Source organism: Numida meleagris, chromosome 2 (genome assembly GCF_002078875.1).
Source record: "Numida meleagris isolate 19003 breed g44 Domestic line chromosome 2, NumMel1.0, whole genome shotgun sequence".
In the NCBI taxonomy this organism is placed as follows: Eukaryota; Metazoa; Chordata; class Aves; order Galliformes; family Numididae; genus Numida; species Numida meleagris.
The window spans coordinates 171,175-196,079 of record NC_034410.1 but is presented as its reverse complement, the minus strand read 5'-3'; the positions used below and the strand labels follow the sequence as shown (position 1 = coordinate 196,079).

The following is a 24,905-nucleotide window of genomic DNA, read 5'->3' as shown; positions in this document are numbered from 1 at the left end:
ATTGAGAAACGATATGAAATGTTGAAAAAAGAAAAATGTTGGCGATCCCCAAAGGAAAGCAAACATGTACTACAGCTTGTTGTTTTTATAGCCACAGCCTCCTTTTTGCCAGATTGCAACCTGCAAGTGCTCCATTTACTTTTCAGGGAAGAAAAAAAGTATGACTGCTTCCAGCAATAGCCACTTTTTGCCAAGAGCTGTTGTTTGGCTCCCAGGCTTCCAGAAAACATTGTTCTGTTTGTATTCAATGGCAGAAAAAAAAAAAAAAAAAAGAATGAATAACTGGTCCCTCGACGTTTTTGTCTGAGAGAAAGGATACACCCTTTAGAAAAGGGAACTTACAACAAGAAAAATGGAGAATCATTTAGATGGAGAGACCACCTCTAATGGTTAGTAGTCCTTCTCAGGATGTTGAATATGAAGTGTGTGGGAAAAGAAGCAAAAAGGGAAAGAAGCTTACAGAAATAATACAAAAACAGGCAAATATTATCATTACATTGATCATTTTTCACAAGCTTTTTAGCTCCTGCCCTAAGACAAGAATAGAAACAGAAAGGAGGAAATGGCACAATGAGGGCAATTCCTGGTAAATTTTAGAGCATGACAAATAAGGAAGTTCAGGAGATCATAAAAGGGAGTGTGTTGAGTTTCTAGGGTTCTTTTCTTAATCTATACATCTGTTAACAGAAAGATTGAAAAGATTGAAAACCTTTCATTAATACAGACGTGGCTTAAGGGCAGTAAGGCATATACTTCAAGCAGGGTGAAATGAATCCCTTTGAATACTCATAAAATTCATAGATCAGTTGCCTTTTCTGCAATCTGTTACTTCCCTCCATGCATTCTTCATTGCTGTGTTCATTTTGTGTTCTGTCTTTTCATTTTGAGATACAGCAGTTATCACAGGATTACAGGCAATAGGGTTGAGGCCATTTATTAACAGATTTGAAGTGTTTTCATATACAGAACTGTATAAGGGTTACATCATGTTTATATTCCAGCATATTCTATTTTATTCTCTTCTATGTACGCATTGTTTTTCTTCACTGTCATAGAACCCACAAGGTTTCCAACAGCACTTTATGGTCAGTGACTGCTGTATATCATGTCACATACTGTTTATTTTTCTTCTCCTTTAGTATGTAAGAGAAATATGCACAATGGAAAGCCTTGTTCGGTAGGCAGAGTGGTGAGTTGTGCCAATATGTATTTTTGGAAGATGCATATTTTGTAAGATGTCTCTACCAGAAGAGACAATGTGAAGAGAATAGTGGGATTATCTGTTTGGACTTAAGTTATTTAGGTTCCATCTGAAATTCAGGATCCATCTGTGCTACAAAAATGGATCTTGATGCAAAGAAAACTAATCAATATAATGTTTGAGTTGAATTCAGTGTGATCATCTTAATTTGATGTACTGACTAACATTTGCAAAGAACAGATATAATAGGCAACTGGCTATTTTAAAGATCAAGACTAAGGTCATAAAAGTGATTCAGTATTCTACGCAAAGTTGTGTGAAAAATAGGATAGATTTAATACAGACTTTCTGTTTGAGCCTAAGTCTAGGAGCTGCTGGCATTCTTGCCTGCCTTCCTTTTTCTCAAGATGCACTGCTTCTGGGCTTGGAGGAGATGGTCCTTGAATACCAGCCAGCTTTCTTGGGCCCCTCTTCCTCCAGGACATTCTCCCATGTCACCCTGCCAAGCAGTAACCCTGAAGAGTGCAAACTCTGCTCTCCTCAAGTTCAGAGTAGCAAGTTTGCTGCATACCCTCTTTGACACCCTAAGGATTTTATACTCCACCATTTCGTGGTCACTACAGCCAAGGCTGCTCTTGAGCCTCACATTACTCACCAGCCTGTACTCGTCGGTGAGGACAAGGTCCAGCATAGCACCTTTTCTTGTGGGTTCCTGTGTTGCTTGGAAGAGGAACATCAACATATTCCAGGAACATCTTCAGTATCTGGTGCACTGCTGTGTTGTCCCTCCCACAGATATCAGGGCATCTGAAGCCCCCCATGAGAATCATGTTTTGTGAATGGGAAGCTGCTCCTATCTGTTTATAGAGAGCTTCATCCAATTGGTCATCCTGATCAGGAGGCCTGTAGCAGACCCCCACTACGATGCCTCCTTCCCCTGCCTTCCCTTTAACCCTAACCCATGAGCTCTCTGTCAGCTCATCATCTATCCCCAGGTGGAGCTCCATGGACTCCAGGTGGTCACTGATGTAAACGGGAACATCCCCTCCCCTTCTCCCCTGCCTGTCTTTCCTAAAGAGTTTATACCCATCTATTCCTACCTTCCAGTCATGAGAGCCATCCCACCATGTCTCAGTGATGCCAATGACATCACAGCCCTGTAGGCAAGCACACACCTGCAACTCCTCCTGCTTGTTCCCAATGCTCTGCACAGTGGTGTACAGGCACTTGAGCTGGCCTCCCATTGAGGCTGATTTACCAATTAGAATTCCCTTACCCTGTACCTTAGGTACTGACGTACTGGCCTGTGATCCTACTCCAGGTCCAGGGCATCCATTACCATTGTGAGCCTCAAAGTGCAATGATTTGAGGATTCCCACCCCAGCATATGTTCATGGTATTTCCAGTTGCTGATACTCCACTGAATTCTTGCTAGTTGGAATCTCCCAGAATTGGAGTACTCATGACCAAGTATGTCATCTCGATGTCAGTCAGCTTAGAGGTGGATACCGTGTGAATAACAGGTTATTGCTCATGCTTCAGGAAGGAACAACTTTTCTTAGGCAACTGGTGATGATAGGAAACATTGTTTAGGAGTCCTATAATAAGAATATAGGGCCAGTAAGGATTCAGAAGTATTCTCCAGAGATGGGTTCACTGTATCAACTGTACAACCAGCTGAAGGAATGCCCACACTATTCCACAACTTTTTCCACCATCCCTCCTGCCCTTTGTGAATGGAGCCCACCATCTTCCTCTTCTTTCTTCTTCAAATCTCAGGGAAGACTTTCCTCATCTCCTCAGCTTTATTTGCCAAATCAAGCAGGCTTAAATTATTATATACTCTCATTTGGTGCAAGACAAGCAAAGCTTGCAGATCATCTGTGGATGACACAGCATTCTGCACTCAATACTTGACCAAGTAGAGAAGATGAGAATAATTGCATAGAGTTTCTCAGAACAGAGGTATCAAAAGAAGCAGGGGGATTCTGAAGACCCTAACAGCTCAGGTAGGTAACTAGCTCCATTAATTGCTATTACTTGTCCATCTTTCCTGCAGATGGCTTATACAGGATGTAGAAGATCAGGAATGGCCAAGGGCAAGGAATTATGGTTACACTGAATCATCTAAATATCAGAGGTTTGATTTTACAGCTTAGGTCTGGAAAGCCTATACAATGATGCATTTGCCCCCAGGAGTAATTCTGGGCGAAATCATTTCTATCACGTAAGACAAATTATATGCTAAAAAAATAAAAATAAAAAAAGGTCTTTTCAAGGACATCAGGCTTCAGTTAAACAAAACTCAACTGTTCTTGACACAGATGTTTACTAGAGCCCAGACTTCAACTGAATCAGAACAGCTGTATTCTTAATGTGATCTTATTGTGTGACTCTTGGCACGTTCCAAATTCAGCTGGGTAAAAGGAGAGAGAACACTGAAACACGATGAGAAACTCCTTATTGGTATTATTGTGTTATTTTAAATTTTAAAAACACTAAGCTGTGAATTGTGACTGGTGCAGCTGGTGGATATGGAAAGACAATGGAAGCTTCCTGGCTTATTGGTTGTCATTATGTTATGTTTCAATCGCCTTTCTTTCCTTGCATGTGTTAAAAGCCTATGGAGAGTCAAGCAATGTAAAATCTAAAATTAAATTGCCACAGCTACAATGGGGAGGTAGAGCATGCATTTACTTCTAAAGATAGATGACTAAAGTTAGGATCCATATCTCCTTAGATTGTCTACAGAATCAATGGATTGGCAGGAGTACATCCAGGTATGAATTCAAAGCACTTTGCTTATGTTTCTTCTAAATTATCTTGTGTTGGTGCGTGCAAAAAACAGATTTGTCAGCAGTCTAAACCACCAAGTGAGTACATCTGCGGTGATGCTGCTGTCTGTCCAAGGAATGACAGGTAGGACTCAAACAAAAAGAGAGCAGAGTGTTCCACTCTGCCAAGAAGTTTGGGAGAACACAGCTTGGGATGACCTGTGCAGGCACAGTCAGCTCTGTTCCCATGCCTTGGAATGGACCCACTACCATTTGTGCAGCCACTCTCTGTGGGTGTTTGATATGCCACAAGATAACAAATAGGTTGGATCTGAGACCATGACAGGTGGTCCTCAGCTAAACATCAGCATCTGCCTTTTTTTTCATCTTTTCCTGTCAGAACAAGTGATAAATACATCCCTAGGAAACATTAGGGCATAGACGTGGTCTCTTTGTCAAAAGATCAGGAGCCATTAGTGCATACACCGTAGGAGCTCTTTTAAACAACTGTGTTCCAGGCTTCAGCTTGATTCCAGGGAGATTTTGCTGGGTTTCTGGGCAACGTCATGTAAATACATTTGTCCACTTGACATTTGATAGTAGGTTTCGATACTTGCTGCTTCGTGCTTTTAATTCCTTTGCCTGGGTAACCTCCAAATATTTTAATGTGTGCTGATAACTTTTAAGTGTGCTTGTCCAACACAAAGCGAAATCATTTGTGCCAGGAGTGGGGAGACCATTAGTAGCTATGGCCTTGCATTGTTTTGAAACACCTGCTCTCACATCAGGATCTGAGTGTTAGAAAAGCATTTTGTGCAATTAGGATTTTCCTTCTCTAAAAAGAAGCGGGAGGAGATTTAAGTCTGGAATTCCACTCTAACGTGTTTTTACTTAATTTCCAGGAACCCTGGAAACATTTTCAGTCTGAATACACTGACAAATAACACTTAATTTGCTTTGATCTACTTTTTGTTTCTTCCCTAGGGAAATAGTTATCTTACATCTTATATCTTTCCTTCTCTTTTGTTTATTACTGGGATAATCAGCAGCGGCAGCTACACCACTAATATGACATAGGTTTATTATAAACATAATAGAAAGTCAATGTTGCTTTTCTTCAATAATGTGTACTTTGTAGAATAGAAGAAAAAGAGATACTACTTTGTGCAAGAAATAGAACAAATTTTGAATCTGCATTGCTATAGGTGTTAAGCTGCCTCAAGCTTGTCAAGGAAAACTATTTATTTTGAATAATTCCTCCAGCTGTTCTGGGTGGTCGAGTTTGTATGGAATAAAAAAAAAGGACTGATTTTGGGTCAGTGGATGTCCTAGAACATCAGCAAATTCTAGAATTGGATTCTGGAAAGTCTGGATTCAACAGATTCTGGAAAGAAGGCATGAGGTCTTTGTACCTTGTTTCATTTCTAAGTGCATTATAAATAGAGCTTGATTCTAGGTGAGGGCCTACTTTGCCATACAAAGAAGCTTTCTCAGTCTTATAGATGGGCACCTGATAATACTATAGCAGAGGAAATTGTGTTGTGCTGCAGAGAAACAAAAAAAGAACCATGAACATTTCATGTGTTAGCACAAATTATTTTATTTATTTTTAAACCACCCCAAAATCCAGTCATGCTGTATGTACATAGACAATTCACAGGATAACACACCAAAAGTAGACAAAAAAGATTCTGGTTTAGTCTGCTGTTCTATTTTTTTCTTATTCTTATCTTGTACATCTGCTCAACTTGATGAAATGATCCAACAGTCACAGATTCCTATGTCAACCCTCTTTCAATTTCAGTGTCCATGCTGTCTGTCTACTGGGAGACTTCCATCATTCATATTACTTCTGGGGTGCTTGTCTGAAGGGTTAACTGTGTCATTTTTTATGTAGGTTCCTCTGGGCCTCATTCCTTATGTAAAATGGTTTAGTGCAGAACAAGTATATCAGCACTTACCTGCTTCAGCTATAATCTATAGTTAGTATGTGAGACCAGCTACTGTTAGGGGTTATTCAGGAAATCAAAAGTAGCACACACACAAAAACAAAAACAGAAAATCATCTTCCATTTTGTTTAGAATGTTAGTTTTCCTTATGTTTCCAGTGTCATTTATTTTGCTAAGCTCTTATGAAATTATTTCCACTTGTTTTCCGCTCTTATTTTCTTACAAAACAGTATACTAGGCTTTCTGTATAAAACACATATATAAACATTTATATATATATATATAAAAACAAAGAAATGACCCTCAAAATGGACTTACACCTGGGTATGTATTTGTCCCTCATTAGAAAATATACTGTGTATATCTATTCATTGTCCCTGAATGTCATAGCACTTGCTATTAAAATGGGGTCAGGAAGAAAGGGGTCTTTTTTTCCTGGTTTCTTTTCAAATATACAGTTAATTTACATAAGACAAGCAAAGATAGAGCAGTCACAGGAACAATCAGGCCCTGTTTACATATCACAACCATGTTGTTCTTGTTGCTGTTGTAACTACTGCTCTCCAATCTCACTTCTAGTTATTACTTCCCAGGAATTCACATACTTATACATTTTTTGATTATCCCTTCACAACTGGATGCAGGTTCAGAGAGGATGAAACACTGGAAAATGTAAATGGATCTCTGAAATCTGAAGCTTCTTGTTTTCCTCAACAATATTTCTGGTCCTTTTCTTGGAGATTATCAATAATTTAGAAAATTATGGTTCTTTCTACATAACAAATAATTTTTAGTGGCCTTCGCTTCCAAAAGATGCTTGTGGCAAATGATTAAAGAACTTTTTTCACATGCACTGCTGACATTAAATACCAGCCTTGCATTTCTGTATAAATACTTTTTCTGGTATAAACCCCTATTAATGGGACAGATGAAGACTTATCCTAAGTATCTATTCTTTCAGCAGACTACTTATCACTACCACATGATGTGCTGGGAGAACCAGCCACGCTGAATACACCAGCAAATTTGATGGTAGGGAGAGAAGGGTTAAATATCAACCCAATTTATTTAGATCACACTAATGAATTCTTCACCTGAAGATGTTGTAATTGAAAGACCCCAGATAAAAAAATGTTACTAAGATTGGGGGCAAAAAATGGAAAACCATACTGAATTAAAAAGCAAAGTACTTCTTGCTGGTTTACAAAGAGTCTATAACACTGATAAAATCTTCGAAAACCAATGTGTTTCCCCTCCCCCTTGTCCTTCTTTATTTTGGCTTCATTTCAACTCTGGAGTTCATATCATCTCCTTCCAGATCATATTCTTCCACTTGGCCACTGGTCCACACCTTCACACGATCGGTCAGGTCACTGCTTCTGGGAGCCAGGATGAAGTCATAGATGAGGGCAGCACCTGCTCCTCCAATGATTGGGCCAACCCAGAAGATCTGGAACACAGTTCCAAGCCCAGTTAATACATCAGGTAATATTGCATTTGAAGCTGTTCTGGAAATGTCCGCTAAAGTTTTTCTGCATGAACTTCAGAGTGAAACCACGAATTGGATAAGGGACCCAGAAATGGATATCTGTGACTATATTGTCAACTTCTGATATTTAAAATTAGGTATCTACTAGTAAAACATCTCTGTTGCTCAAGCTATATTTGGCAGGCAGAGGGGACCAATCCCTAAAAGCAGTGAGAGCATTAGATTCATTTCTCACAGAAAACTTCAGTGATAGGTGACTTTGAAAATAGTACTCAGTGAGGATCTAATTAGGGTCTTAATTTGCTGTTAGTTACTATTTAGCTAGGGACATTCCACAGGAGGCCAACAACTTTTGGAGGAAGAGGTAATAGATATTATTTATCCGAGAAGATGATTTTAATAGAAAGAATAGATCATTTTGAGGGATGTACACAGCCAAAGAGATACTGAGTCTGAAAACATGTTCTCTTTATCCAGCAATATCAGTGGTTTAATAGGCATTATTATCACTCCCTCTTTTTCTCTCTCTCTACGAAAGTAACATGTTTTTTCTACATACTTCTGAAAATAACTAGCTCCTTGCTTAGCTTCATTATTCTAATATCCCAATAAAAGTGTCTAAGTGGGAGATAATGGTACAATTTCCACAGTGTCCTGATTTTGTATGTATTACTCTTTAGATTGAAATGGCATTCAAATCCAAAATTTCATAACCCCATTGTACTGCCACTGAACTTTCAAGAAATCTTGTGCAAATAGCTGCCAAAATGAGTGGGAGAGTTAGAACAAATTACACTGAGTTTTAGTGAAATAAGTAAATGTTCATGAAGTTCCTCATTTTAACCAGAGAATAATTATAAAATCTATAGTCTTCCCAGTGTACTTATCCATGCAAGTGCATAAGCAGAGATTTAAGTTTAAGTAGATGGGTGTTTTACTAACTTCCAATTATTGCATAATCCACTTTTATAAGCGTGCTTAAATGCATTTCACAAGCAAGTTTTACTGCAATTTACAGACTTAGTTTAAACAATATAATCTCAACATAGGATTCAGTGTAATGAGGCTTTAAAGTTTTATTCATTTATTTATTTACTTACTTAAATAAGCTTAAGGGGAAACAACCAGAGAAAATTAGCTGTATTACTTTGAAAACACAAAATCGTCTTGACGAATTTGCATCTCTCAAAGAGAGTCAGAAGCAAAAGATTATTTTTGTTAAATGAAATAGGAACAGCAACTCAGCAACAGTTAGTTATTTGGATTTACATGTTTCTGATCTTGTAAATTGTGTAAATGAAAAATCTCTTGAAAGCTAAACAAATTTCTTCAACTTACCCAATGATTTTCAAAGTTGTTGGCAATCAGTGCTGAGCCAAAAGATCTGGCTGGGTTAATTCCACAACCGGTGTAATCAATCTAGGAGTTGAAAGGAAAACCAGCGGTGAGTTATCAAAGTACATGCGGCATCTTCATTACATACCATTACCATGCACAGTGTAGAATTAAGGTCAGTCTGTGAAGAAGAGGCAGAAGGATGAAACTGCTATCTTGCCAATCATCTACCTTTCTTCACTGGCCCGTATTGAGGTAGAACATTGCACACATCAAAGGTGAGAGCTAAAACTTACTGCAAGGAGATGTCCCAAGGCAACAGAAAGACCAATGGCCAGAGGTGCTGATCCTGAAACATCGTTCCTTCTCCTGTCTGTAGTGGCAAGGACGCACAAAACCAGCTGGAGAGTAGCAATGATTTCAATTCCTAGTCCTTGGCCTGCATTGATTCCTTTTGCAAGCTGCATGGAGACAAGAAGGAAAGAAAAAAAAATCTGATACTCCTATCTGCTTTCACACAGTACAGCAAAGTTTCATGGGATGTGGCGTCTCAGTTCAGACCTGTATATTCATTTCTCTACTTGTGCTTCCTTCACTTAACAACAACAAAAATAAAGAGGAGAGAAATCAGTTGAAACACATGCTATTGCACTCGAGTGTAGATGTAACCATCTTTTGTTAGTGATAAAACATGGTGGTTGCATCTAGTGCATCCAGCCAAAGCAAACACTCAACCAGTAGACACAATGAGAATGTAACTGTGTACATGTGAAAGACAAATCTGTTAAAGATTTGCCTTCAATAGAATTTATCTGAAGAAGTAACCTCTGGTGCCATAAGAGGTTTACTCATTGCTGGTGAGAATGAGGATGCTGTGGTCAAGTTAAACATTGCTCAACTTGCCTTTAGCAACAATTGCCAAACAAACAGGAGCATGAGGAGGAAGGGACAAATAGAGCAAGAAAGTAGCACAGCTCTGAGTAGCTTGAAGGTATCTGTCTCTGTTACCAACAAGTCACATTAATCCTTTCTTCTAATACCACTAATTATTTTCTGTTGTTCAGTATGAACTCTTCAAAACAAGGACCTTATGTTGGCAATGTCCAGCAAAATGCAGGAACCATGGGCAGATTCCCTCCCAAATTTTAAGTCACCTATAGTCAGTTCAGTTGTGTGAAAAAGTTCCTCTAATGCCATTTGAAATACCCTGGATTGTTCATGGCATTCACGTGGGACCAGTAGATGTGACACTGGTACTACAGGAGGCCATAGGTATCTAAAATGGCTCCAGCAGCCTGTGTTGAAGCAGTGTATCTCTGAACTGGGATAGGTAATGAGCACAGTCAACAGGGATGAGCCACTCAGGTGATGATATGTTGATGATCATTTGAGATTCAACTGAATAGCTCTGTCCTTTTTGACTGTATTGACTAGATCTCATTTGACTACAACAAGAGCTTTAAAACAACTCACATATAGATTAGTTTTAGGTGTAGGTAGGTAGAATAAATATCCACAATACAGAATTGCTAATGGGCTGTTGGAGGAAGTATTTCAGTTTATCAGTGAAATAAAGTATGTTCTCCAAAAAAACTCACACTGGCAGATGTAGATATTCCTACTGTATTATTAATCATGGAATCAGTTGAGTTTCTTAATAATGCAAATGTTGTAGGATATGTAGAAACCACGGAAATTAACCTAAATGAGCATTAAAAAATAATAACCTATTCATATTTCTGTAGTATTATTACAAGTTTTCTTTAACAAGTAACCATGGATCTAAATAATGATATAACAGGTTTTGAATTCTGTTTCAAATCACTGTATTTACTGGTGTCTTAGTTAGGACAAACCTTTATGAGCTGAATGAATTGTTGTTAAACAGAAGTAACTGCATTGCATGGATGGGATAAAACATGAGCTTGGACACACGCCAGAGAAACTGAGAATGTAAGTGACTCAGGGTAGGAAGCACGCTCTGCAAAACTTACACTCAATAATAGAGCTATCAGTAGGTTGTCCCATCTGTCATAGCCTCTGTGTTAAAAATTGCGAGGTCGAACATAACAAAAACATTATTACTCGTTATGGTGACCTGTCAGAAACAATGAAACTATGGGAAATCATGTATTAAATCTCTTTTCATGGTTTTACACTGTAATTTTCCTAAAATTTATCTTTGAATAACATCAAAACTTCAGGAGGTTTTGCTGAACTCCTTCACTTTCCACCCTGGCTATTCAGTTTTCTTGTTTCTTCTCTGTAACATAGAATAGTATCACATTTGTAAACATAAGAGAATATTGTCTGTCTTCAGCTAGAAAAAATCTTATTAGCTGTAGTAACAACAGTGAAAATATATTAATTTATAAGAACTGATGATCTGAAACATTAATAACATAATTTTATATCTTGTTCTTTAACATGCAGAACAAGTAACCCTTCAGTTAGAATTAGTTTATCCACAGATAAAAGGGAATTTTGGTTGAATTGATGGATATTTTGGTTCCTGAAGTATCCATACAGTAGAAACTAAGACCATTTCATGAAATCTTCAACACAAATAGGATATATATGTGAGAAATATAAATTATGTACATTTGAGTTGGCAGCAAAAATGACATGATCTAGAAATTCATACTGAACACCTGATATCATACGAAATCAGTATTCTATTACTTTTATCCTTTCCTTTTTAAAATAATCACTTTATTTGCTGCAGACAGATTTGAGTAGTGACTCAATAACTTAAATTTCAGATAAATCCTAGTGATATAAAAGATTCTGTACTACAGACTCTGGAAGATTTTATCCCATATTTGGAAGGCCAAATGAAAAACAAGCGTATTTGTAAATAAGTGAGTGTATACAGATGCCCAAAAGTGCACACGAAACTAAATTTTCCTCTATCATAATGCAACTTTTAAACCCCAGAGAGTCAAGATCTGAGATGTGACGCATTCTTGTTGAAGTGTGAAAAGGCCTTGGCATTTGAAATGAATAAATACTAACCTAGCATAGGACATTTCCTTTGCTTTGAAGGTCTTCAAGAAAAAAAAAAAAAGAAAGAAAGAAAAAGACAATAAGAGCAAAATTATGCCCTCAAAACCTGTGATAATCCTTATCTTTGAGAGGTGGAAATCATAGTCTTCCTTTCCCTCCAGGAAAACACATCCTAAGGTTGACGTGACTTGAGGTCATTCTCCCTGCTAATCAACACTTATTGATGGGCTGTGTGGAACCAAATAAAACCTGGAAATATCATAGGAAACCTTTTGCTTTCCTCTAGCGTGTAATATTACGCAGACTGCCAGGGACGTAAGATTCTCCACTGCGAGAGCAAGAACTCTGGGCTGTGTTCCAAAATACTGCAGACTGAGGCAAGCCCTGGTTTGCTGTGGTTTGCAAGTATGCTATCACATATGTTGGTTATTTGCCTACTTGTCAGCGCTATAGTGTCACTACAGCAGTAGGCTGGACATCTTAGGTTACAGCAACACATGGAACACCATGAGTCTTCACCAAACTAACAATCTCTCTGTGTAACAGGAGTAGTAGGAAAGTGTATTTCCTCTATGATTCTATGATAAAGGAGAGTCATCAAATCACAGTGGAGATGCAGTTTACCCAGCTAACCCTTGATGCAACATAAAAAGCTTTACGCCTTTCAAATCTGCCATTTTAATCTCCTGACAGAACTGAGTAGGTTGGTTACCCTTTGATTGCATTTTCTTGCTTTATTTACATCTTTAAGGAAAGCCTGAGTTTTTGCAGTTTTATAGAATACCTGACGCTAGATGCTTGAGCCTTCAGTAAGGTCAGGGCAAATCTTAATTTGCACCTAGTAGTACTATACGTTGCAGATACTTCACTACATGAGTATGTCAATACACACAATGGTAAATATCAGCCACTGATCTTAACATCTACTATTCTGCTACTGAGTATATTCGGAACTGAAGGTGACTATATCTCCTTTAAAAAATGGAAAAATTTGTTCTTAAAGAGATATAATAATGCCTTGAAATGTATGATGTAGTCACCTCTATTGTAGTGCTGGAGTGTAAATGTCCTTTTCCAGTGACTTGCACACACTGAAATGACTTTCTCTGCTACACTGGTAGGCTGCTTACCAGTGGTCATGCAAAACATCTCTGCAGGGACATGGGATGCTTTTGTCCTTGATGCATCCCTGGGGAAATCTCTGGCCTTTTTTCACCTTACTCCAGTAATTCCCACACACTGCATTTTAGGTGGCACTTTGTGTTCAGATGAATTGTTCCGCTGAACCTCATTTCTAAATCACTGAACTTCTTCGACAAGAAAAGCATCAGAAATGTACCTAAGGAATGGGTTGCTTTATTGGCAAGATCTGAGGGTTATAGTGAGACAAAAAAATAGCTGACCAGCCGAATCACTGCCTTGGCTGGAGTGGTTTGTTCTGAGTAATTCACCCTTGACTGTAATAGCACCAACATCATATGTAGAAGCACAGATGGAGACAACCCACATGAGGTACATCCTTCTGTCAGCTGAATCCCGCCATCAACATTTTTACCTGAGTTCAGTGTGACTCAGAACAAGTTAGTGGGGAAAAAGAAATAAAACAACTGGAGTTTTCTAAGTTAATAGAAATCCTATCTTGATCAGGAAGCCCATGGCTCCTGAGAAGAAACTGGTTGGAAGCTAAGTACTAAGGCACGTTGAGTACTGAGTTCTGCATCACTGGAGATATCCAGCCATGACAGAAACTACTTGAGGTGTGCAACTGCATTTTGTTCTTAGGGAATGAGCAGCAGTCACGCTGCTTCCATCTCTCCACAACATCAAGTAGTTGTGATTTATCTGCAACTGGAACTCTGGAAGATTCAGTTTGGTGCCCGTAACTGCCACGTTTAGCTGACTGACTTCCACAGCTTCCAGCAACGGTGTGGGCAAATGGTATGTTTTCTTTATTTTTCCCTCCTCTCTCCTTTTTTTGGAACAGGATATTTATTAGATGTCTGCCTTCAAAAGAGAAACAGGCACAGGAAATTAAACTGGCCCAAGGTAAACCCAACTGTGTACTTCTCCAGGGGCTTCATATTTTTCTCATCAGGAATCAAAGTATATCAGGCTCAAAGCTGTTTCCCGTTAAATGGATAAGAGAGTTGTTATGCAAGGTGGTTTCATGATGTGATACCATGTCTGCCTCATGTCATCCAACAAATTCAGCAAAAGGCGGCATCTTCTAGGGTTAACCTTGCTTTCATATAACAGGGATTAGTTTCTCATTATTCCTGAACAAGATGAGGCCTCTGGAAATGTAGAAATCTATTTTTCAGTATGGGAATGTGAATTTTCTCCATAGTTATGAAACACTTCACAGCAAGCAGTGCTGACTGATGCTTTTTCAAGACAGAAAAGCAAAACCATGGCATCTTCTCAACACATACGCATCACCTTTTCTTAAAGTATTTTTAATATTCATGCTGGAATAAGAACTGCTGCAACAAATAATATCTTTATGTCAGGCAGTCCTCTTTCCCCGTGTACTGAATTCAAATAAGCTGCCATTTGCACTGGGCCTGATGTTTTCTGCTTTCCAAGTTAGGAGCTTTTCTCTTCCATAGTAGGCTTTACTCTTCAGGGAAAATTTCTGACCTTTCTTCTCAATCCAATTGCTATCTACCTCCTGGGCTATATTGCTGGCTGACTATTTAAAAAATGAATCTGTGTTCTTATTTCTTCTTCCTACAGCTTAAGCTTTCCCATCTTAGACTTTCCTCGTTTTTCTTAGTAAGAAAATCTTTTCACACTGGTTTAAATGGTTCATGCTCTCCTCTTCATCCATATAGTGGAAATATTGAATATGCTTCTTCATACCACACTAACATTTAAGTGTTTTGCTGGGCAGAGTTATTTGATACGATGTTCTTTGAATGCAATCTCAGTAACAAATCTTCCTACTTCCCTAAAGATGCCTGTCATTTTGTCTGACTCTTCCCATTCTTTCAGCTCCGGGTTCTATCATGCTCATAACTTGATAACTCCTATCCTAATAACATCTCCTTCTCCTGCTGGAACAGCTGTAAGCCTCCCTTTAACTCACAGTCCAAATGTATCCTTAGCTATTTAACCCCAGTCATTCTCTTCTCTCCTTGCAATTTAATAACATTACTCTGAAATTGATGTTTCTATACTCGTTATTTACTCATTAGGGATTCAGAAAGTAGAAAAGTCACATTCCTTTAGTAAGTAGAGTGAGGCAAAGATCTAAAGAGTTTCATTTAAAATTATATGGCAAGAGCACTCAGATGGAGCTGCTTATGAGGCAAAGAATTAGCTTTGGATTGTATCCTAGGTCAACAATAGAAGCATTCAGCAGAACCTAGGGACAAAACATATTGTCCTTTCGATTATCCTTCCTAAAAATACAGCCTTAAGAGTTCTAAAGGGGACACATTCAGTTCCCCAAGCGCAAATCATATTTTCCATTCTTTGGTCAGCGGACACCCTCCAGGAACAAGACTAACCTCCCTCCCACCCCATCCTCCAGCTGATGGGAACCTGGCCTGGGCTTTGTCTCGCAGCAGCTCGGGATGCAGTAAAGAGAAGAGCGATGGCCAGTGACATGCAGTAAAAGCCAGCAACAGTACAGAACTTCCATTTAAAACAGATAGTTGGAGAAAGGCCATTTGTTAAACAGTCTCGTTTACACTTTAACTTTCTGATGTGCCTCTGGGAAAATTTATCTGGGAAACATATTTTTTTTCATTTCCTTTTTTTTTTTCCTACGAAATAAACAACTACTATTCAGAAGATGGATAATAGTGATATTTTCCTTTGCCCAGCCAAGTACAAGTAAATTGTCCATTTTCAGTAGAATATGTGAAGCACTCCTTTATACCAGTGCACTGTTTATGACCTCTTGTATTGTCAGCCCAAAAGGAGACGGTGCTTCTTGTGTTCAAGAAATGTTTAAATGTTGTACTAAAAATTTACCATACCATTGGGTAGCTGAGATATCCACATAAGGCTGGAAGATATAATGGGGACAGTGCAAGAAGTTCAGGAAACCCATAAATTATGCTTTATTTAGGGACAAGGTTTAGTGGGGAAATATTGGTGGTAGGTGGACAGTTGGACTGGATAATCTTGGATGTCTTTTCCAACCTTGGTGCTTCTATGCTTCTATGATTTTATGATTCAATGGGTAATTGAAGACATATCTGAATTTTGAGTTTTGTGCAATCTACCTCTGAGTTGTTCCTGGAATAACTATCTAGATTCAAACAAACATCACAATATAGTGTTTGGGAATCGCACCAAAGTGATATTCATTTTGTACTTCTAGAAAATCCCTCCAGCCAACCTGTGAAGTTTTCAAAATTCCCACTTCTGAGGTAGTTCATACTGTCAGTCTTGTGCAGAGCATTCCAGAGCTCTCCACGAGTTGAAAGTACAGCTCTGAGTGTGAGCATTGCAGTGCAGAAGTTAGGGGAATAGTTCCAGCTCCTTCTCCACTTTGATCATGAAGCCAAAAGTCATATGAAAGTAAGAAACAGAAGCCATGCCTAACTTTACTTATTTGTATTCCTCATTTCAAATGCACTCATCATTAATTTCAAGGGAAATTATGTGAATATACTTAAGGAAACTTATGCCACGCTTCTGCTTTCAAAGCTTTCATTGACTTCTCTCGGCACAGAAAGTGTCAAGAACATGGAAAAATTGGTTTTTGTGGTACTTCTCAGTGGTTCCTGCAGAAGGGATGCACAGGACTCTGCTCAGAAAGTACAAGGAGGATTTCTTGGCTGCTTTCCCTTCCTCAAATGTCAAAAGAGAAACCCCTTGCAGAGCTCTCAGCATACTTTTTTGGCCTCCTGCTGTTTATAGAGTTTCCTCCAGGATGCCTGACAGGCCTGTATGTTTGATTTAACAAGTGAATGTTGTGTCATAGCTTCAGATATCATTGACTTCAGTGGAGTTGCAGGAGGTAAATAGCAGCACTAGCTTTGGCTCTGAATGCCAGAAAGAGTAGTGCTTTTCCATCAGGTTGTACATTAATAAATGTACAACCACATACTGCTCCCAGACAGTGCAGGAAAGCCTCCAGCAGACATTCACTTGCTCCATGATACTGGCATTAACTTTATACCGAGGGTTCTGAGGAGCACAGGGAATACAGAAAGGCAAGGGAACACGGAAACTGAGAAACACAGACACAGAATCGTGCCTGTAGCTTGCTACGTGTGGGGCTGAGGAATAGTGGAATAGTTTGGTGTGGTATCTTTAACTCAGGAACAAAGATTTTTTTCTAAATACAAAGTTTTTTTTACATTTTTTAATTACAATATCAGGTAAAGATCTCTCTTTTATTGCATACTCTCAATTAAGTTAGAGCATGACAAATAAGCAAGAATGTACTACTGCTCTAAAGAAAACAGGCAATTTCCTCTTGAGACAAACAGGAAATTTTTCAAGGGCTATTTTTTCTTCCTGTAGTACTTGTAATGTGTTTCAGTATCTTTGTTTTAAGAAACGCTTCTCTTAAAGGTAACAATATACAAGCCAGATAGCTAAACTTTTTAGGATTCTCTCACTAAAGAGATACTATTCTCAACCCTCCCAAAGGTCCAAATTATCTCCCAAGGTACATGAGCCCTGCTGCAATGACTTGCTGCTTTTAACAGCATATCAAGAAGAGATCCATAATATTCATTCTCATGTTTCTTGTGGAAATTTCCATTTGTCCTTAGACTGTGATTCTTGCCATAGAATCACAAAATCCAGAAACGGTTTGGGTTGGAACGACCTTAAAGTTCATCTAGTTCTATCCCCTGCCACAGGCAAGGACATCTCCCACCAGACCTAGACCAGGTTGCCCAAAGCCCCATTCAACCCAGTCTTCAGCACTGCCAAGGATGGGTCATCAAAGCTTCTCTGGGCGGCCTGTGCTAGGGCATCACCCTCACCATGAAGGATTTCTTCCTAATATCCAACCTGGATGTCCCCTCTTTTAGTTTAAAGCCATTCCCCTTTGTCCTATCACTACAGTCCTGCATAAAGAGTCCCTCCCCATCTTCCTCCTATGTCCCTTTTAGGCCGTGCCAGATCTTGATTTAAAATTAATACTCACTAACGTATATTCTTAATGTACAATGAAATTAAATTAGAGTATGGAATTTGGGTTAGCTTCATCTGAAAAGTCATTCTATATGTCTATCTATCTATCCATCCATGCATCTAACCACATATCTATTCATCTATCCAACTATCTATCCCTCTGTCTCTCTATCTATCCTTCCATCTATTGTGTCTGAGTGTGTGCGTGGAGATGTGTGCACCCCTACGCACAAAATATCCCAATATATATGGCATAATACACAGAGTGCCAGGGAAAGGAGAACAGTTTTAACTGTTCATTCACCAGTCAGGAAGGGCAGTGGAAAGGTTACTTTCCTTCTTTACCTCCTTCATACTTATTCCTACTTATTTGGACAGCTGGTCAAAAACAGGAAAAAAAAAATGTATTCCAAAAAAAAACCACAGCCATGAACTAATTTGAATTACAACATTAACCAATCTCACAAATTAATAGAATTTTTAGCCCTGTTGCAGCTCATTATTTTAAAAGCCTCCGTGTCTGCCCTTCACGAATTTCTAACTTTTCTATTCAAATACGGCATTTATTCTGAGGTTTGCAGAGTATTTTTCAAACAATGCACCAGTCATCCTTGGGTTCTCTGGATGCTAACCCTGTTCATGGCTTGAAATCCACTTTGGACCGCTCTGTTTTAGCACCAAAGGATTAACCTGTAGACAGATGATCAATGAGGGCTTCATCATGTGCCACAAACTGGAGATGTGGCACTGAGGGACATGATCAGTGGGCATGGTGGGAGTGAGCTGGGGTTAGACTTGGGGATCTTAGTGGTCTTTTCCAACTTTAGTGATCCTGTGATTCTGTGAAAAGCTTAGGGCATGGCTATGTCATTATGGAGCAGAAGCACTAAGCCAATTTTTGTAGAAACGAAAATAAAAATAACTTGAGTCTTAAAAATAGAATTAGAGCCATAACCCTCGTTATTCTCAAAGGTACTGGAGGATGGACGATAACATCAGTTTTAAACCTCAGCCCAGATATTTCTGCTGTCTCGTGTGAACTCCTTAGAAAGCAGCTGTGACTGTGGCCATTCCTGAGCAGGTGCCTTTCCTATGTTCCACCTTCCTGGCATGCTGTGATTCAATACAATGCTGGCAAGCTATAAAAGACGGCTGCTGCAAGATTGAAATCGAATAAAGAGCTATTGTTGTGCTGCTCTTTGTTAAGAAACAAAAAATCACGGGCTAATCTCATGTCCAGGAACCATTCTGCTCACTCTGAAAGTGCAGCTGCTTCTGGTCCCGTGTCACAGCTCCAGAGTATAAGTACACAGATATCCAGGCAACGCTGGCTGAAGGTTCCCAAATCTGATCAGAAACAGGGAGGGCAGAGGGCAGTGATACAGAGAATGAAGCTGATGGCATGGAAGCTGGAGAAGGGCATAGTACATAACCTGCATTGAAAAAAGGTACCGGGAGATTTTTAATAAGCACAGGAGTTCAGGAGCTTGGCTGCATATCTCATCCACCCAGTGGCACCCCTGCAACCACAGTTCTCCGTACTGAGTCGGAGAAAAAGCAGCATCACTTAATTCTTAATCAATCACTGACTCAATTGTCCACTCATGCCGTCAAGCTCTCCGTTTATTTTGGAAGCCCTACCAACGCAACCAGACACTGCTTAATTTGAGGCTGGAGGAGAGCAGACTCAGAGGGTGTGGGCAGAAGGAGAGGGAAATCACAAAGGGAAGCACTGAGTCACCAACACCAAGCATGCAAGTCCTACTCCCATGGTAGGAGGGCCATGGCTGGTACGTTGCATAGGACCATATGTGGGAATTCTGGAGCTCCCTACAGCCTGTGATGCCCTCCGAGGCAGCTTTCCAAGGGACAAAAAAAGAAAGGAGGCAGAGACTCAATCACACTGAAAACCCAAAGGGTGTTCCAGGAGCAAGTGACTTTCCACTTTGTAGGAGTGGTATCTACATGGCTATCCATCAGACTTAAATAAATACTCCAGACCTCCAAATCCACCGAGCACATCTCCTCTGGCTTTTCTAGAAAGTTCCTCAGTTCCACAAACAACGTTTGTCAGCCCATGAAGCAGTTTTGAAAACAGAGTTCTTCTATTTGTTATTCTTGGTTGTTTTCCTTTTCATTGTATCGACCCTGAGCAAAACTACCTGCGGGTCTGTTTTTCTTCCCTACAACTTCTGATCCACTTGGAACATTTTTAAAATATATATATATAGTTTTTATAAACTTTGAGGCAGATTTTTCAAAGTATTTCCAGACTGGGGTGGCCCCCAGGCTTATGGGGGCACATTTCCTGGCATGTAAGTCTATTAAAGAAATGCAGAAACTACTCAGAATTGTTAATTGGTAAAGGAGTGTCGGCATTTTTTCAGAAGCTGATTGTTTTCACACAGAATTGACAACAAAATGAAACAAAAAAGAGATAAATAAATTTGTTCAGCACATCTTAATAGCCGGATGAAGGATCTCACGATAAACACTGCTGAACAGCAAATATTGTGTTACCTTACGGGGCAGACGTCTCCTCTCACCTGTCTTTCCTGCTTGAGCTCTTTGTTGGCCATTAATTGCCCATGATGAGGAATTTCTTCCATTTTCCAAACTACGGATCTGTCCTCACTAGACAATAGCCAACTATGTTGGCAGATGAATGCACTTTGGATTACATTTTCTCTATTCTTACATATTTACCTAATGGAGATTTATAAAATGAAGTAATTCAATTTCCAAAAAAAAAAAAAAAAAAGATACTAAATGAAACAAGTATAAATATTCAAATTTTTAGAACAACAAACATTGAATACTACTCTTTCAGTTTCTCCAGTGCTCAAAGTTTATACTTTGGCAGCCACGCTACTACTGAAATATATGGGAAGCTGTGTCTTAAAAGGATTCAGTAATCCAAGTACCTCTCTGAATATCGTCCAGAATTTCTTATTTAGAACCAGCCAAAGTAAAAAAAAATTCCATTGACTTCAGTGAAGTTTAGATCAAACTCCTCATATGGGACAGTTTTGGTTGTCTCTAAGAATAAAACAGACTTTCATATTGAAAATGGTAAAGGAGCATCCTGCTTTTTGCTGCTCTCTTCCTTCTCTTCAGCCCTGTACCTTCCATGCCTGTTTTTTGTGCTGTGTTTGCTCGCGTATCCCTTTCCTCTTTGGGCGATAAGAAAGGCACAGATTCATCACACTTTATTTCAGGAACTCAATCAAGGTTCCCAAGGCTGGACCCTCCTCATACCAAGTTTCCTCTACAGTAAAGGAAGAGATCTAGGTCTCTCTAGAGGACAGCAGAGAGGGTCTAAGAGCTGAAATACCTTTCTTTGTCTCTCCTGTCTATGAGCTGGCAAGGAACCTAAGGAATTGGGATCAGTACTATGGCCTCTTGGTGCAGGACCTACAGATGGGCAGGATAAACGAGAATTTACCCCACCCATGCAATCCCATCCAGCATCAGTGAGGGCTCAGGTTAGCCACTGACTCCATTAACTTGTTCCCACCACAATTTTCCTGCAAAAAAAAAAACAAACCACCACCCTTTCAAGACCATGGCAAGGTCTGAACAGAGGAAACAGTCATGCATATCCAAGCCACCTTCCCAAACCTTGCCAAAAAAGCAGCATTCCCTTTCCTTCTATTCTTTTCCTCAATAGTGAATCTATACCTCATTTTCTACTGGAAGGACAAGAAGACAAAATAGCCAGCAGGAATGCTAGCTCTGCCCCTCCCCTCCTTGTCCTCAGGTTGAAAAGCAAGCATGACATAAAAGCAAGTCTCTGTGGCACCTCCTTACGCTCTGTTTGCTGAAGGAGGTAGTGCAGTGTGAGTTCAGGATGTGCCCCGTTGTGATCAGCTCTGCACGAGGACAGCTGTTCTACTGTCCCCACACTGGGCTCTGATCCACTGCCCCCTCGGACCCCCATCTCCCCTCCCCGGCTGGTCCCAGCTGAGTGGGAAAAGAATGGATTTGCTTTCCTCCCCAGCTCCTTCTTACAGGGGAAAAGAACAGCTGTTGCTCTCCCCATCTCCTGGGATTCACCCCCCACTCTCTTCTGTACAGAACATTTATTGCTGGACGGGAAATAGAAAATAAAAGATCAAAACTCGGAGTGTTTGACAGTAACAAAACCAGGGCTTTTCAAACGTTTGGGAATGATTTCATCCATCAGTTCACATGCAGAAAGTATTGTCAGATTTGTAAAATAGGCATGGAGGAGACTTACAGAATACATCTTCCTACCATAGATTTTGCGGCACTGGAAAGGGTGCACTGAATGAATTCCAGAGGGAGGGGCAAGGCTTCCACTCTCAAATGCAGTTTTTGAGATTCATGGAGGGATTTTTCCATCTCAGACTTTTCCCCACTGAGACGCCCCTGTGCAGAGCTCTGACTTAAATCTTTGTACCTTGAAGAACAGAGGAGCAAGCGTTTGGGGTGGTCCCCTACACCCACTTTACAAACAGCCAGTTTCAGGGCTTCAAGGCAAGGGAAGGAGCCGAGACCAAAGGGGAGTGCTGCTGAAAGCAGACCTCCCATGTTCCATGGCAGCTGGCAGCCAGACCTCTCGAGGAAACCACTGGGGCGGGTACCCTGTGCCATGCGGTTGAGCACTTCCCTCTGCCAGTGGTTTCAGAGGAAAGGATCACGTCTCACACACACACAGCCAGAGCCCGCTGCAGTTAATGAAAAGATTCCCTCTTCTTCCCCAAAAACGTTTTGGATGATCCCAGAGGAATTCCCGGATGGGCAGCACAGTGGGATCCCTGCAGGCAGGTGAGCAGCCAACCCACAGAGCAGCACGGGTGGATGGCCCTGGGCTGCTCGGCAGTGATCTCCTTAATGTCAACTTCTGGGTTTTCAAAAGCCAAAATGATTTCTGAAGTGATACAGTATTTGGAGCTTTGTGCCCCAAATATCCCTGTGACTTCCAGCGGGCATAAGATTTCAAATACGTTCAAGTTTCAAACTGCAGCCAGGACTATTCTGCAAGAAGGGGGCCACAGAAAAGCCAAGAAATGCATATTCTTAACAGAATCAGGTGAGATAAGTGACCAGAAGGGAATTTCCATTTATAGTACTCCTCTGTGTACTGCTGTGGCTGTAGGACTGCCTCGCTGACATCCACTGACAGTGGGATGATTTCATGTTGAAAAGGGTAACTACCCCTCTGGCTCCTGCTATGGTACAATGACAACAGCAAAAAAGAATGCGTGGAGAAGGGGGACTGCCACCAGGCAGTTGTCTGTATGCTGTAATGGCCAAGGCAAGGCTGGACGTGGCTCTGGGCAGCCTGGTCTAGTGGTTGGCAACCCTGCACTCAGCAGGGGGGGGTTGAAACTCGATCATGTTTGAGGTCCTTTTCAACCCAGGCCATTCTGTGATTCTATGATTCAGTAGCTGGGAGCACCCGGATGGGAGAGGGCTGAAACCTGCACCTCTCTTAAATGCAGATTCCTCACCTCTTCCTCCAAACTACACCTGAGAATTCCATTTTTTTTCCCCCATTTTTGCACAGCAAAAGCCAGAAAAAGAAGAAAAGTGCAGATAAGATTCTGCACCAGGCAGGATGTGAGCACGGTGCCAAATGCAACAGGTGATGCTCACACCTTTAGTGCTAGGATTTCTCCTGCTACCCATCTCTCTGACGGGTCCCATAGGTTCTTACACTGCAGTCATCAGGTTACACAAACTATTAATGATGTATTGAAAAAGAACCACATTCACAGAAGTGAAAACACCAGTGTATACACATTAATCAGCATCACGAGCCAACGACATGTTACCTGAGACCTTCAGAACCAGGAAACAGACGCAGTCATGCAAATACCAGCGATTTCAATGTTACATTGGTATCAAAAGGCACTTTTCTCCAGCATGGATATGCAAAACTGAACATAAGCAAAACTGATAATGGCCATAAAGCTCTGGAAAAAAATAAATGGACCATTCCTACAGCATCTCTTACCAAAGAAAAGGATTAAAATAGTGCTTGAACTGACAGCAGTGAATGCATACACCCTGTCATCAGTCAGGACAAGATCCCTGCCTGAGGTCACCACCTCCACCACACACATCCTTATAGGTGCTGCCCTCTCATTTCTACAATGGGAAAAAAAGAGTCGAGGGGGACAGCAAAGTTGCAGCTTACCGTATTGAGTCCCAGGGAGTTGTTAGGCAGAGAGGAGGTGACTCCGGACAGGATGGCGGTGGCCACCACTGCCCCCAGGCACTGGGCGAGGATGTACATCAGTGCCTTGAAGATGCTGATCTGGCAGCTCAGCAGGAGGCCCAGGGTCACCGCCGGGTTCAGGTGGGCACCGCTGATGTGGCCCACGCTCTGCGCCATGGTCGCGATGGATAACCCAAAAGCCAGCGAAACCTTCACATTGTCCTGAGTGGCTGATGTCCCGTTGACCGACAATGGGAATTTAAAACCCAGAGCCGAGCCAATGCTGATAAAAATAAAGAGGATCATGGCGAGGAACTCGGCCACCACTGCCCTCCAGAACATTTTCTTTTTGAATTCACTGGCCATCTCTCCTGCCTCTCTGCCCTCCTCTCTCTCTTCTGTTTCTTTCCCCTGCCTGATATTTTCCCTTCGAGGTCTGAAGAGAAAGCTGGAGAAAAAATACGGCCCTTGGATTATTTATAGGGCTTGGGTGGTCTGTAGGAGGGAAGGGGTGTTGCACAAAAGGAGGAAAGAACATCCACATCGATGCTGACTGCTAGATTGATGTAAGACACTGCATGCTTGCCAAAGTTTTTTCTTCTTTTTTTTTTTTTCCCCTCTCCCTTAACTGCCTTCGATCTCTGCTGCCGTTTTTAAGAGGTATTTTCAAACCCTTGGAAGAGCCTTTGGGAGTGCCTCAGGAACGTTACCCTCACTCTGTTTCACTTCTCCCTCATCCTTCGGGTCGGAGCGAGGGCTGTCTCGGGGTCTCTGCCTGACACAGGGCTGAAAGCAGAAGCGCTCCGCTGGGTTACCGCACTCAGCTCCACGGCAGCTGCGGGACATCCAACGGTAGTA

At 40.7% G+C, this 24,905-nt stretch overlaps 1 protein-coding gene across 1 annotated transcript; it reads right to left on the bottom strand.

Moving 5' to 3' along the window:
• Positions 5,556-24,506, bottom strand: AQP1 (aquaporin 1 (Colton blood group)). Its single transcript, XM_021387542.1, has 4 exons — positions 24,027-24,506; positions 9,046-9,210; positions 8,753-8,833; positions 5,556-7,375 (listed from the first exon to the last, which is right to left on the bottom strand). The coding sequence occupies exons 1-4, from the start codon at positions 24,411-24,413 to the stop codon at positions 7,196-7,198; spliced, it is 813 nt and encodes a 270-aa protein (XP_021243217.1). The 5' UTR covers positions 24,414-24,506; the 3' UTR covers positions 5,556-7,195.

Coding starts and splice junctions, on each gene's coding strand:
- AQP1 (XM_021387542.1), bottom strand. CDS start 24,413: ATGGCCAGTGAATTCAAAAAGAAAATGTTCTGGAGGGCAGTGGTGGCC. Junction 9,211..24,026: donor ACTCCCTGGGACTCAATACG/GTAAGCTGCAAC, acceptor GTCTCCATGCAG/CTTGCAAAAGGAATCAATGC. Junction 7,376..8,752: donor ACAACTTTGAAAATCATTGG/GTAAGTTGAAGA, acceptor ACTGTGTTCCAG/ATCTTCTGGGTTGGCCCAAT.